Raw genomic sequence first — 13,139 nt, forward strand, 5'->3', positions numbered from 1 at the left:
AGATGAGGCAGTGATGGACGTATCTTTTTTCGCTCTGACCGTAACTTAGGTACAAGCTGGCTCATTGGATTCCACACTCTCTCCTTTTTCTATTATGGATCACGGATTTGTATTTCAAACCACCTCGGATACTATATCCTCTTGAAAATGAGAGTCGAGAACGCGAAATGGACATTTAAAGTGACTTTTATCCCCACGACAATACATCGGTGACACACTTAGCTACTGAGCTAACGTGATAGCATCGTTCTCAAATGAAGATAGAAACAAAATAAATAAATCCCTGACTGGAAGGATAGACAGAAGATCAACAATACTATTAAACCATGTACATGTAACTACACGGTTAAAAATTCTCAGCCTGGTAAGGCTTAACAATGCTGTTGCTAACGACGCTAAGGCTAATTTAGCAACTTAGCAACCGGACCTCACAGAACTATGATAAAAACATTAGCGCTCCACCTACGCCAGCCAGCCCTCATCTGCTCATCAACAGCCGTGCTCACCTGCGTTTCAGCGATCGACGGCGCGACGAAGGACCCAATGTGTCACCATACAAACTGCTCTGTGTTCATCGAACAATTCCACAGTATTCTGGACATCTGTGTTGGTGAATCTTTTGCAATTTGTTTAATGGACAATGGAGACTGCAAATAAGAAAGTTGTAGGTGCGATCGGTGTATTAGCGGCGGACTACAGCAACACCAACACCAGGAGGTTGTGTTGTGTTTGAGCAGGATAACAGACGCACTACGGTGAGTACAGCTTTGGCTTCCAAGCATTTGATCGCTTGCCCGTACGTGCGTGTCGCTATGTGCATGTCACGTACGTAACTTTGGGGAAATATATGTTTCTTGCCGACTCTGATGGCGGCCGGGGTGTCGTCGAAAGCTACAACGCCCGCCGCCGCTCTGTAGCTAAGTTAGCTTCAATGGCTCGTTAGCAACATCATTGTTAAGCTTTGCCAAGCTGGAAATTATTAACCGTGTATTTACATGTTCATGGTTTAATAGTATTGTTGATCTTCTGTCTATACTTCCAGTCAGGGTTTTTTTAAATTTTGTTTCTATCTGCATTGGAGCCTGATGCTATCACATTAGCTCCGTAGCTAAAGAGCTTCAACGATGTATTGTCGTGGAGATAAAAGTCACTGTGAATGTCCATTTCGCGTTCTCGACTGTCATTTTCAAGAGGATATAGTATCCGAGGTGGTTTAAAATACAAATCCGTGATCCACAATAGAAAAAGGAGAGAGTGTGGAATCCAATGAGACCTTGTACCTAAGTTACGGTCAGAGCGAAAAAAGATACACTGCACTGTACTCTAGTCATTCACTCTCACATTCCTCATCCACGAATCTTTCATCCTCGCTCAAATTAATGGGGTAGTCGTCGCTTTCTCGGTCCGAATCTCTCTCGCTCCATTGTAAACAACGGGGAATTGTGAGGAGTCCTACCTCTTGTGACGTCACGCTACTTCCGGTATAGGCAAGGCTTTTTTTTTTATCAGCGACCAAAAGTTGCGAACTTTATCGTCGTTGTTCTCTACTAAATCCTTTCAGCAAAAATACGGCAATATCGCGAAATGATCAAGTATGACACATAGAATGGATCTGCTATTCCCGTTTAAATTTTAAAAAATCATTTCAGTAGGCCTTTAAAGTTAACTGGTCCTGAAGGTACCTTGCATGATAAACATGTACTTTGAAATAGGCATGTACCTTGGTGTTAGATACATACACTTTGATATAGGCATGTACCTTGGTGTTACACACATGTACTTTGATATAGGCATGTACCTTGGTGTTACACACATGTACTTTGATATAGGCATGTACCTTGGTGTTACACACATGTACTTTCATGTGCCTTGGTGTTACACACATGTACTTTGTTATAGGCATGTACCAGATAAATGTTTTCACACCACTTCCTTACTGTTTACAAAACTGGAACTATTTTGCATGTATGCTGGTGTGGAAGATACAACAAAAGGAAAAGGGGGGTGACCGGATGAGGTAGAGGGCAGACGTGTGAGAGGAGGACTCCGACCAAACTTTTCATTTACTCTTTAAAAGTCTAACTACTTCACGGTATTTTTTCCTGGCTGACGCACCCTTTTTTGTGCGAGATAGTGTGGCTATTGCGACGTGATGAGCAGCTCGAAGACAAAATCGGCAATAGCAATAACTCGAGCAGCGAGCGTCTCGGCTAAACTAGCTAACATGGCGGCCGCAGCAGCAGCTTCAGGGTCGGAAGACAAGAGAGCCGAATTCGAGGGTCAATCTGACCCAGTCACCAAGAACGACATCGAGGCTCTCCTCAATAAACAGCGCGATAGCTTCAAGGCTGATATGGCTTTTTTGATTCAACAGTCGACTGAGTCCCTGAAGCAGTCAGTCGATTTATTAGGACAACAGGTGACGTCATTTAACAGCCGGCTGACTAGAACCGAAGTTACAGTGGGTGAAAACTTTGAAAAACTCACCGAGATGGAAGCCGCTGTGAAGTCTCTGCAGTCCCAAACTACGGTGCTCCTGGAACGAGTGGACGACCTCGAAAACCGGTCTCGCCGCTCTAATTTGAGGATTATCAACATCCCAGAGGGAAGCGAGAAGGAGCAAGATCCGACCAAATTTGCGTCTGACTTGCTAATGGCGATAGCGGGTCCTGATGTCTTCAGCAGCCCACCGGAGATAGAGAGAGCTCACCGCTCCCTCGGTCCCAGACCATTGGATGCTGGCGCCGGAAAACCGCGGACTTTCATTGTTAAATTCCTCCGTTTCCAGGAGAAAGAAAAAGTCCTCAGATGGGCCAGACAACATAAATTGGATTACCGCGGCACCGAGCTGAGAGTTTACCCGGACATCAGCCCTACTTTGGCCAAGAAACGAGCTGCTTTCAACCCCGTCAAAAATGCGCTCTACCTGAAAGGAATTAAATTTCGCTTGCTGCACCCCGCCCGTCTCCAGGTATCCTTCAGAAATGAAAACTTGTACTTTGAGTCTCCACAAAAAGCCCAGGACTTTTACGACGAACGCATCGCTCCCACAGGTTAGTGGAAGATGACTTTGTATGGAAGACGTTTCAGGCCAAAATTACGTTGAAGAGGACATTAACGGGTGCGTCAGAAAAACAATGGACATTGTTTATTTAGGCTTGCAGGCAACTAATCAGCCTGTTGTGCAACTTATTTGAGGTATGGTTATATTTGTTGGTCAATTTCTGCAATGCAACTTTTTTTTGTCTTATTTATTTATTTATTTATTTTATTTTATTATTTTTTTGCTTATTCCTATTTAAGTGTCATCTACTGTACATTATAGACACATTAGCAGATACAGGAGCCCTATCTGCTCGGTGATATTAGTTCACAGATTAATGTCATACGGAAGTAATAGAGTTTATGGAGTCCCGCTGCTAGTTCTAGTTCTTAGGACACGCTTAGGGTAGTTTAGGAGTGTATATTTGTTCTTTGTTGCTATGGGTTTTTTTGGGGGGGTTTTGTGTGTTAGGTCCTACAAATTTGTCTTTTCTTTTAGTCCTATCTGTATGTTAATACCACTTCCTTCTACAAGGCATTGTGTCATCTCACCATATTTTTTATAAATGTGATTATGGCTAATACAAACAAAAAAGGGTTATCTTGCTTGAGATTTGTTTCTTGGAACATTAAAGGGATCAATGGCCCAGTTAAAAGAGGTAGAGTATTTTCCCATTTAAAACACCTTAAAACTGAAATTGCTTTCCTACAAGAGACTCATCTGACCACTAAGGATCACCATAGATTAAAGGCCTCATGGGTTGGACAATCTTTTCACTCAAATTTTAGCAGTAAAGCAAGGGGCACAGCTATTTTAATACACAAAAGAATCCAGTTTAGCCCAACAAATGTCATAACTGACCATCAAGGTCGTTTTGTAATAGTCTCGGGTTCTCTTAATAATATGTCTGTTGTCCTTGCCAACCTTTATGCACCCAATTGGGATGATGAAGCATTTATTAGGAAAGTGTTTTCACTTTTGCCAGACCTCAGTTCTCATCGTTTAATATTGGGGGGGGACCTGAACTGTGCAATAGACCCGTTGCTAGACAAATCTAGTCCAAGGCAGGGCCCCCCATTAAAAATGGCCAAAACAATTTCAAATCTCATGGGTCAAATAGGAGGTGTGGACCCGTGGCGCCTTCTTTACCCAGATAAAAAACAATTTTCTTTTTATTCTCAGGTCCATAAAACTTTTTCAAGGATTGACTACTTTTTCATAGATGATAATCTCCTTCCGGCTGTCGATAATGTAGAATATTCAACAATAGTGATATCTGACCATGCTCCATTGTCACTTGATCTTTCGTTTACACTCTTTAAAAAAACGCAGACTCCATGGAGGTTTAATTGCACACTACTCAATGATGACGGATTCTGCAAAACAATTTCCAAAGTGATAGATGATTTTCTTGTCACCAACAACTCTACTCCCATATCCCCGTCTTTACTTTGGGAGACATTAAAGGTGGTAGTCCGGGGAGAGATTATTTCTTATTCAGCAAGACAAAACAAATTGAGAAGACAAAAACAGGAGCAGCTCATGGAAAGTATAACAGAATTGGACAGACAACTATCAGTATCTCCATACCCTGATCTGGTTAAAGATAGACAAAATCTGCAAATGAACTATAATTTATTGTCAACACAAGAAACTGAAAAATTACTCTTACGATCGCGTGGCTTCCTGTACGAGCACGGTGAGAAGGCAGGGCGCCATCTATCACGCCAAATTAAAAGCCAGTCAGCATCTCGGCAAATTCAACAAATCAGAACCCTCACAGATGAACTTACAGTCATTCCTTCAGTCATTAATGACACCTTCAAATCATTCTACTCTGAACTATATACTTCACAATGCGCTGCTGATAAAACAATCATGTTGCGTTTCCTGGATAACTTGAAATTTCCATCCATAACTACTACTCAAGAGAGCGCTTTGGATCAACCTTTAGTAATCCGGGAAATTGTAAATTCATTTAAACTAATGCAGAGCGGCAAGGCCCCTGGCCCAGATGGCTATCCTATAGAGTTTTATAAAAAATTCTCAGATAAACTGACTCCTCTCCTTTTAAATATGTACAATGACTCTCTGGACCGGGGTACCTTGCCTCAAACTCTCACAGAAGCGTCAATAACTTTATTACTAAAACCGGGCAAAGTTGATTCTGACTGTAGTTCTTACCGTCCCATCTCTCTCTTAAACGCTGATTATAAGATTTTAGCTAAAGCACTGGCCCTTCGCCTTGAATCAATTTTACCAAACATCATATCACCTGACCAAACTGGATTTATGAAAAACCGGCTCTTTTTCCAACATTCGTAGCCTTCTTAACATTATTTTTTCTCCAGCATACGAGGAGACGCCAGAAGTGGTGGTCTCTTTGGATGCAGAGAAAGCTTTCGACAGGGTGGAGTGGGGATATTTATTGGAGGTCTTAAAGAGGTTTAACATTGGGTCTAAATATATATCTTGGATAGCACTTCTATACTCTTCTCCTAGGGCTGCCGTAAGCACAAATGGGATGTTATCCCAATTTTTCACACTTGGCAGAGGTACACGGCAGGGGTGCCCTCTAAGCCCATTGTTATTTGTTACTGCAATCGAACCCTTGTCCATTGCTCTTAAATCGGCCGGTATCAGTAAAGGAATCCATAGATGCGGTCTAGAACACACACATTCTCTATACGCGGATGATTTACTATTGTTTATATCTGATCCAATCTCTACCATTCCAAAGATTATTGATTTGCTAAACAATTTTGGATCATTCTCTGGCTATAAATTGAATTTCGCTAAGAGTGAATGCTTCCCTGTGAATAATTTGGCCCTTGAGATCCCTGATGGATATTTCCCATTTAAGATGTCTAGGAACAGCTTCAAGTACTTAGGTGTACATATTTGTCATAATCTACCAGCTCTCTACAAGGACAATTTTCCACCTCTAATCGATAAACTTAAATTAGATTTGGATAGGTGGAAAGATTTACACATAACTATTGCTGGCAGGGTAAACTGCGTCAAAATGAATGTGCTTCCTCGATTTTTGTATCTGTTTCAATGTTTGCCTATCTTTTTACCCAATTCCTTTTTTTGCATAATAAACAAACTAATTTCATCCTTTATATGGAAAGGCAAGACTCCCAGGATTAGAAGAGAGTTCCTGCAAAGGCATAGGTCCGTAGGTGGTTTATCACTCCCTAATCTAAAATACTACTATTGGGCAGCTAACATACACAAAGTGACTCTCTGGATCCAAGAACCTGAATTAATCTGGTGTAAATCTGAAGCTAGTTCCTGTTCTACCTCTCTCTTGGATCTACTTACATCAAAATTACCTTATCGACCATCCCAATTTACTTGTAGTCCAATCGTCATTTCTACCCTTAGAATCTGGTCTCAATTTAGAAATACTTTCGGCCTGCAGGGCTTATCCAACCACAGCCCCATTCATAATAACCACCTCTTCCTCCCTCCTAGCACAGATGTAGCGTTTTCTCTATGGAAGCAGTCAAACCTTAGCAGGCTAAAGGACTTATATATTGGTGATGTCTTCGCTAGTTTCAGTGAACTGTGTATAAAATTTGACCTACCAAAATCTCACCTATTTCGATACTTTCAGGTTCGTAATTTCGTTAAATTAAATAGTCTCTTTTTTCCTAATACTCCACCTAATTCGCTAATTGACTCAATTTTAGATATTCCCACAAATCAGAAAGGCCTAATCTCCAAAATCTACATCTTAATATCCCAGTTTAGTAAAACGTCTCTTGATAAAATCAGAGGGAATTGGGAAAAAGAGCTTGGCAGATCTTTAGATGATGGAGATTGGGATTCTGCCTTAACCCGAATTAACAACAGTACATCCTGTTCAAGGCTTAATTTAATACAATTTAAGATTGTCCACCGTATTTATTTTACTAATTCCAAACTCTCCAAAATATACCCCAATATTTCGGATACTTGTAACAGATGTCACATGTCACCTGCAAACATGACGCACATGTTTTGGTCTTGTCCCCATTTGCTGGACTATTGGACAACTATTTTCAAACACCTTGCTAAGGCATTGGATTTAAACCTGACACCATGTGCAGAAATGGCTATTTTTGGGACGGTATCAGATCCCCAAATAAGGAGAAAATTTAAGGATAGTATCGCCTTTGCATCCTTATTAGCACGTAGGAGAATTTTGCTGGAGTGGAAGTCACCATTTTGCCCCAAAGCCTCCTTATGGCTTAAAGACCTTATGATTTATTTAGATCTGGAGAAAATAAAGTTTAATCTTAGGGGGGCACCTGGGAAGTTTTATTCTGTTTGGGGTGGTGTGGTTGACTACATAGCTAAATTAAAGACGCTATAGGACACATGAAAAGTTCACCTTTCACAAACCAGCTTCCTTTTTTTTATTTTTTATTTACATTTATTCTGGGTGTATATTTATTTTCTGCCTATGTTGAGAAGAAAGTGATGTACTAATTATTTTCCATTTGTGACTGTACCTTTAACTTATGTAGGACCTGGGGGGTGGGGGGGGGGGGGTTGTGTGTGTATGGGGTGTGTGTTGGGTTGCTGTTCTTGGAAGTGGGTGGGGGGGAAAAAAAAAGGAACATGTGATTACTGTTCTATTGTATAGTGTAATACCTGTCAAATTCATTAAAAACATTTATTAAAAAAAAAAAAAAAAGGAAAAGGGGATGGAGTCAGAGGTCACCAGCACATGGAGGAGATCAGCCTTTACCACTGTTTCAAGTGACATAATAAAGGGTTTACACGTCACCTTCGACCAACAAGCAGAGCTTAGTCACAGGTCTCAGGAACACACCGATGCTGGTCCTCAACCGGGCCTGTCGAACCCGTCCTTGGTTGTCGTTAATCACGTCGCTCACACGGCCCATCGTCCATGAATTTCGTGGGGACGAGTCATTCACAATAAGGACAATATCATCTTTGCTGATATTCCTCTGGGGTTGGAACCACTTTACCCTCCTTTGTAAGTCTGGCAAATGTTCTTTGGTCCAGCGTCGCCAAAACAAGTCTGCCAAATACTGGACTCTGCGCCATCTACGTCGGGAGTACAGGTCATTACTGTCAAATCATCCAGGTGGTGATGATGTTTTGGCTTTTATCAGCAATAGATGCTTGGGAGTTAAGGCTTCCACGTCATTTGGGTCAGTAGGGACGCTTGAGATGGGGCGGCTGTTGATAATTGCCTTAACTTCACACAACAAAGTATGTCGTCCTTCTTCATCAACCGTTTGTTGTCTCCCAATGAAACTGAGAACCTTCTTTATTGTCCGTATTTGCCTCTCCCATACGCCTCCAAAATGTGAAGCAGCAGGGAGGTTAAATATCCATGTGATGCCTTTCTCCAACACGGTACTTTGGTTCTTTGCGTTATCCAAAGCACTCACAAAGTGTTTCCCATTATCAGAATGCATCAACTGGACTTGCCCTCTTCTTGCTATGAACCTCTGCAGCGCGTGACTGCATGAGTCCGTGTCCAAAGAACTAGCCACTTCCATGTGTGCGGCTCTTATTGTCAAGCAAGTAAAAATGACTCCATACCTCTTCACTATGGTCCTGCCCCTTTTGATTTCAAATGGACCAAAATAGTCCACAGAGGCGCATCTGGCTCGAGTCTTTGACTGGGGAGGTCTGCCATTGTTTGCCTTTCTGGTTTTCTGTGCTGACGTCTGCAAGTTACACATTGTGACAGAATTATTCTGACAGCTGCGTGGGACTTCAATATCTAGTACTTCTGCCGTACCTTTGACAAGACATGATTCCTGCCACTGAGTCCAAGTTTTTCGGGAACATATTGAAGGATAAGTAAGGTGATATGCAGATCTTTGACAGGATGTTTTGATTCCTCTTGCGTTGTTGACCTGTTTATCCTGCCACCCACTCTTAAGACCAAGGCCACTGGCCTTGACAATATCCCCTCCAGATTCCTCAGGGACTCTGCCACCACCATTGCCCCAATCATCACACATAATAAACCTCTCACTTAAACAAGGCCAAGTACCAAAAGATTTCAAGATAACAAGAGTAACTCCCCTTTTTAAAAAAAGGAAGCAAATTAGAACCTGGTAACTACCGACCTGTTTCTATTCTCAGTTCCATTTTGAAAGTAATGGAAAGAATAGTTTATGAACAAGTCGATAGATACCTTGCCACTAAAGAACTCATGTACAAATTCCAATCCGGCTTCAGAACAAAGCACTCCACTAACACATGCCTTCTCTATCTGAGCGACCACATCAAACATGAGGTGGACGCGGGCAAATACTGCGGCATGGTCATGCTGGACCTTCAGAAGGTCTTTGACACCGTTAACCACGCTATACTGTTGGATAAGCTCAGAGCAATCGGATTTGATAAAACCTCATCGAGCTGGATGCAATCTTATTTGGAGGGGAGGAAACAGGTGGTAGAGGTGAACAGCACCCTGCCCCCCCCCCCCCCCCCCCCCCTCAGTAAACTGTGGAGTCCCCCAAGGCAGTATATTAGGGCCTTTACTGTTCCTAATATACGTTAATGACATGTCATCAGCATGCGACTGTGAATTGTTCCTGTTTGCGGATGACTCGGCCCTGCTGGTATCCGGCAAGGATAAGTCACAGGTGGAAAAAATCCTCAGTGCTGAACTCCTTAGTATTTGCACCTGGCTCACTGACAACAAGCTATCCATACACTTAGGTAAAGCGGAATCCATCCTATTTGGGTCCCAAATCAACCTTAAGAAAGTCAGTGACTTCACTATTAAAGTGGGTGACATTGTTATCACCAGGAAAGATGAGGTCACTTACCTAAGTTCCATTCTAGAGGCTAATCTTTCCTGTGATAAAATGGCAACCAAGGTAATCAAAAAGGTCAACCAACGAACAAGATTTCTCTACAGAATCTCCTCTCTGGTCAACAAAAGCACCATGAGGATTCTAGCGGGAACTCTCGTTCAACCCTTTTTCGACTACGCATGCACCTCCTGGTACCCCATCACCTCCAAAAGCCTCAAATCTAAACTCCAAACATCCCAGAACAAGCTAGTCAGGTTACTTCTAGACCTCCACTCCAGATCACACCTCACTCCTACCCACTTCTCCAAAGTGGGCTGGCTCAGGGTGGAGTACAGAGTAAAACAACTTGCACTGAGCCTAGTCTATAAAATCCGCTACACCTCCATGATACCGAAGTACATGTCAAACTACTTCCTTAACGTAAATGACCGCCATAACCACAACACCAGGGGGAGCTCAACAAACCACGTTAAACCCAGATTCCGATCTAACAAGGTCTTAACTCATTCTCCTTCTATGCCACATCAATATGGAATGCACTCCCAACAGGTGTAAAAGAAAGTGAATCTCTATCCTCCTTCAAAACCTCACTAAAAGAACACCTCCAAGCAGCTAAAACCCTAGCCTAACACCCTCCCCCCACCACATACCACCTCCCCGGAATTGTAAATAATCAAATGTATATACTTGTTCTTGTGCTTTCTGAGCTCACTAATGTTCACTGCTCGCTGTACATATCCTACCAAGTCAGACCTACACTGTTACAATGTCCTTTTTTCAGATGGTATAATTGTTGATGACTGAAGTATGTTGATATCAACCCAACCTAACTGGTTGCTTGTTTCTCTCGCGAGATCTGACAATTGACAGGTTGACAACATCCAAACAAACCAAGTCATCTCCAATACATCTCAACATTACACACATCCTCCAGGCTGAGTTAGTCTAGATAATGAAGTAACCTGGAAACTACGTGTAAGTCATATAAAGAAAACATTTTAAAAATTGACTATTATAATAAATAGAATAAAATACATACCCACTGATATTAACTACATTTATTGTACCCAACTTTAGTTGAAGCATACATTGTTTATTGCATAAAGGTCTGGGGACATACATATAAAACAATCACACAACAATATTCATATTACACAAGAGAGTAATAAAGATAATTAACAGAATGGATTATAGAGACCCAACAAATTATTCAAAAAGTCACACATTTTAAAAGTAAATGATCTTGTGTAAAACGTATGAAGGTATGAACACATGTAAAACAAATATGTATATCTTATAAAGGAGTTCATCTATGGAATCATCTACAATTAGAAAATAAAATATGTAACACTTCATTATTTCAAAAAAACATATATAAAACACTATTACGAATAAGTATAAAAGTGAACTATGAATATCTACACTTAAAATGTTTATTGTATGTAACATATTTTATGTAGTGTTTATTCTCACCTTTTCAGTCAAATTGTTCTGTTCATTTTAAAGTACACAAATGTGTATATTAACTCATGTACTTGACTGAAATAAAAGCACTAATCTGAAGTGTCTAATCTATAAATGTTAGAATCATATTAACAAGATTGTGTTACACACACAACAATGATGTCACACATGTTATATGTGCTGATGTTGTTAGAAAGTTGATTTTAAATCCTGCATCTTCATTTGCTGCTGCTGTTCTCACCAGCACACTTGTGTTTCTTACACTGGTACTTAGAAGAGAATCTTTCACCACACACACTGCAACTCAACACTTTCTCTCCTGTGTGTGTTCTCATGTGTACTGTAAGAGTTATTAGGCGACGGAAGCTTTTGTTGCAGCTTGAACAGGAGTATGGTTTTTCACCAGTGTGTGTTCTCATGTGTACTTTTAAACTTACATTTGTTACAAAACTTTTACCACATTCTGAGCAGGAAAAAGGTTTTTCTCCAGTGTGTATTCTCATGTGTGCGTTAAAACTGGAACTGTGAGTAAAATCTTTACCGCAGACTGAACACGAAAAAGGTTTTTCTCCAGTGTGTATTCTCATGTGTTCTTTTAAACTTTGATTTACTGCAAAACTTTTACCACATTCTGAGCAGGAAAAAGGTTTTTCTCCAGTGTGTTTTCTCATGTGTCTTTTCAAATCGTCCCTTTGAGTAAAATCTTTACCGCAGATTGAACATGAAAAAGGTTTTTCTCCAGTGTGTATTCTCATGTGTGTTTTCAAATTGCTGCTTTGAGTAAAATCTTTACCACATTCTGAGCAGGAAAAAGGTTTTTCTCCAGTGTGTGTTGTCATGTGTTCTTTTAAACTTTGATTTACTGCAAAACTTTTACCACATTCTGAGCAGGAAAAAGGTTTTTCTCCAGTGTGTTTTCTCATGTGTCTTTTCAAATCGTGCCTTCGAGTAAAATCTTTACCGCAGATTGAACATGAAAAAGGTCTTTCTCCAGTGTGTATTCTCATGTGTACTTTTAAACTTTGACTTACTGCAAAACTTTTACCACATTCTGAGCAGGAAAAAGATTTTTCTCCAGTGTGTGTTCTCATGTGTGTTTTTACACGACAACGGTCATTAAAAGTTTTGTCACAGTGAGAACATGTGAAGTGTGTGTTGTCAGTGTGACATGTCTTATCATCTTTAGAGTGTTCATCATCAGTGTCAGGAGAGTGTGACGTTGTGTCCTCACTATCTGATAGTGGAGCTAAGAGCTTGTCTGCTTGTGATCCTCCACAGTGGTCTCCATCAGCTTCTGTTGTCATGTGTTGAGTTGAGCTGCTGCTTGGAGGCTCCGCCTCTCTCTTCTCCTCACTTTCACCTTTGACCTCATCATCTTCACTCTTCACACTGATGAGGTGTCTCTTGTCTTCCTCTATGAAGTGGGGGGACAGCCGCTGTTTTTCTTCCTCTTTGACGTAGGAGGGCTGCGGATCCTCCGGTTCCTCTTTTACGTGAAGGGACTGTATATTCTCAATGTGAGGAGTCTGTGACTCTTCCTCTTCATCTTTTAAGTGGGGGGGCTGTGGCTCCTCTTCTTTCACGTGGAGGTTCTGTGACCTCTTCTGCTCCATACTGGAGGACCCCTCCTGCTGCTCAGGTGGACGATATAATTCACAGACGTCTGCAGGACACAAGAAGACAAACACATGCTGGGATCGACATAGATAAGATTTTACCAATTCAGATTTCATTTTCGAGTCTGCTTTACGATTCGGTTATTTGTGGACTCACTTTTGCTTTCACATTCAGTAAAAAGGAGAAGAAACAGGTCGATTAGCATCAACTTTGAC

At 41.2% G+C, this 13,139-nt stretch overlaps 1 protein-coding gene across 1 annotated transcript in view; it reads right to left on the reverse strand.

Annotated features, from left to right (window-relative positions):
* The window catches only part of LOC133640880 (zinc finger protein 658B-like), a 119,598-nt gene that overhangs the window by 20,916 nt on the left and 85,543 nt on the right, over nucleotides 1-13,139 (reverse strand). The window contains exon 2 of the mRNA XM_062034562.1: nucleotides 11,556-12,970. Coding sequence (XP_061890546.1) covers nucleotides 11,556-12,970 — 1,415 coding nt within the window. The remainder of the gene's footprint in view (nucleotides 1-11,555; nucleotides 12,971-13,139) is intronic.

This window comes from Entelurus aequoreus, linkage group LG23, assembly GCF_033978785.1.
Source record: "Entelurus aequoreus isolate RoL-2023_Sb linkage group LG23, RoL_Eaeq_v1.1, whole genome shotgun sequence".
Taxonomy (NCBI): Eukaryota; Metazoa; Chordata; class Actinopteri; order Syngnathiformes; family Syngnathidae; genus Entelurus; species Entelurus aequoreus.